Raw genomic sequence first — 1,642 nt, 5'->3', positions numbered from 1 at the left:
CAAACCAGGGGTGTGTAAGGAACCGTGGGGGCTGCTACCAGCCCCCAGCACGCAGGGATTGCAGTGTTCAGCTCTCAGTTGTGATTGTCTGTAAAGCAACAGGAAGTGTCATTAAGGAGCTAGGAGAGGAGAAAAGAGGTTTCTTAAGTACTGCGGTCCTGTACAGTGTAACAAAACTCTTTCTATGAATTAATTAGGCAAATACTTCTGACCATGTCATACCTGAAGGGCACTTAATGGCTCTGGCATTTATCTCACAAGTACAGTGATCTGAAATGCATATGCATTTCCAGTGTAATCCTTCAATGCTGTAAATCATGCACTGGAATGAGAGCATATCTGGCAACATTAATTCAGAGATGTCATCCCACAGTTTCTGGCAACAGACTCGATGAAAATAAATGGTTTATAAACACTGTCTGACATGCATGAGCCTTTCAAAATTATTTACAAGTGATGTCCTGGGAGCTCCGTTCTGAGGAAGTATCTGTCCTCCATTTAGCTTAGATATTAAAAATCTGTTGGGTGGGGAGGGGGAGGAAGGCATCAGCGCTACACAGTCACAGCCGGGTACATCTTCTGTTCACTGCTGGTGTGCGGGTAGGGAGACTGGATCTGCCGGTAGCCGCTCTGCAAGCCGTCGAGGAAGGGGGGCACCGGGGTGAGCGGCATCGCGTCGTGCTGCACAGCATAGCCCACGTACTGGGGGTGCAGGAACTGCCCCTGGTGTGGCACGATCTGGGTGGCCTGCTGGCAGTTCAGCACTGAGAAGTTGGTGGGCATGTTGACGTAGACATTGTTCATGGTCCCTTCGGGCAAACAGCAGTTGGTCTGGGACCTGGTTGGGGGGGCTCTGGCCCCCGAATTGGCACTGGAGCTGGAGCTGGCGGCGGTGCTCGACTGGCGGGAGGAGGAGCCCCGAGAGGTGCTGGCACTGGGGATCATGGGGATCGTCTCCATCAGGCGGGTGCCCCCAGGGGCTCGGCTCTGCTGGGGCTCCTGCTTGGGCCGCAGGCATCTGCAGCAGCAAGCCGCCACCAGTGACCCCAAGATGATGAAAGCGACAAATACAGATCCAACGATCAGGAACGGCACGTAGATGGGCACTGCAACAGCAAGGAAAACCTTGTCACTGGACACCAAGGACAAAGCCCTGCAGCTCCAGTAGGAGGTGCTCCCTCTCCTAACGAAGCCCACCTCCTCCCAGCACAGGTCAGTGCAGTATGAGCACTGAGAGCTGTGTGTGCAGCCAAGCATTTTACACAGGGACGATGGAAAGAAAGGGTGGCTAAAACCAATGGCTGGAGTTTCCAAAAGCACGGGGTGGTCAAACCCTGGTGCTGCATCGCATACGTCCTCATTGTCAGCTCTCTCTTCTCTGCCTGCTGGCTCTGCCACCCCAGAGCCTCAGGCATGAGTGTCCAGCTGCTCTGCGCTTCAGTCCCAGGTCTGGGAAAAATCCATGGGGAAAGAGCATCACACTAAAACTTCACTACCAGCAGAGAGGCAGCATCCCATCCCTCCTTGCAGGGCTTAAAGAAGGGACAGGGCAGGAGCAGAAAGTACAGGTGATGCTTCAGCAGTGGGGTCAGGAGCCCGACAAAGCACATGGCAAGCACCATCCTTGGAAGGACCTAGGCCT

General features: G+C 54.1%; 1 protein-coding gene across 1 annotated transcript; it reads right to left on the bottom strand.

The window, feature by feature from the left end:
- Window positions 1-214: 214 nt before the first annotated feature.
- SHISA2 (shisa family member 2) lies at window positions 215-1,106 on the bottom strand (the record flags this gene model as incomplete). The annotated part of the gene is made up of 1 exon (XM_010182179.1): window positions 215-1,106. A coding segment is annotated over one exon (554 nt), but the record flags the coding sequence as incomplete, so codon positions are not given.
- Between the last annotated feature and the right edge of the window lie 536 nt (window positions 1,107-1,642).

The sequence above is a fragment of the Mesitornis unicolor genome, unplaced genomic scaffold (genome assembly GCF_000695765.1).
Source record: "Mesitornis unicolor isolate BGI_N332 unplaced genomic scaffold, ASM69576v1 scaffold53213, whole genome shotgun sequence".
NCBI classification, from domain to species: Eukaryota; Metazoa; Chordata; class Aves; order Mesitornithiformes; family Mesitornithidae; genus Mesitornis; species Mesitornis unicolor.
The sequence above is the reverse complement of the archived record's forward strand: the minus strand, read 5'-3'. Positions and strand labels throughout refer to the sequence as shown.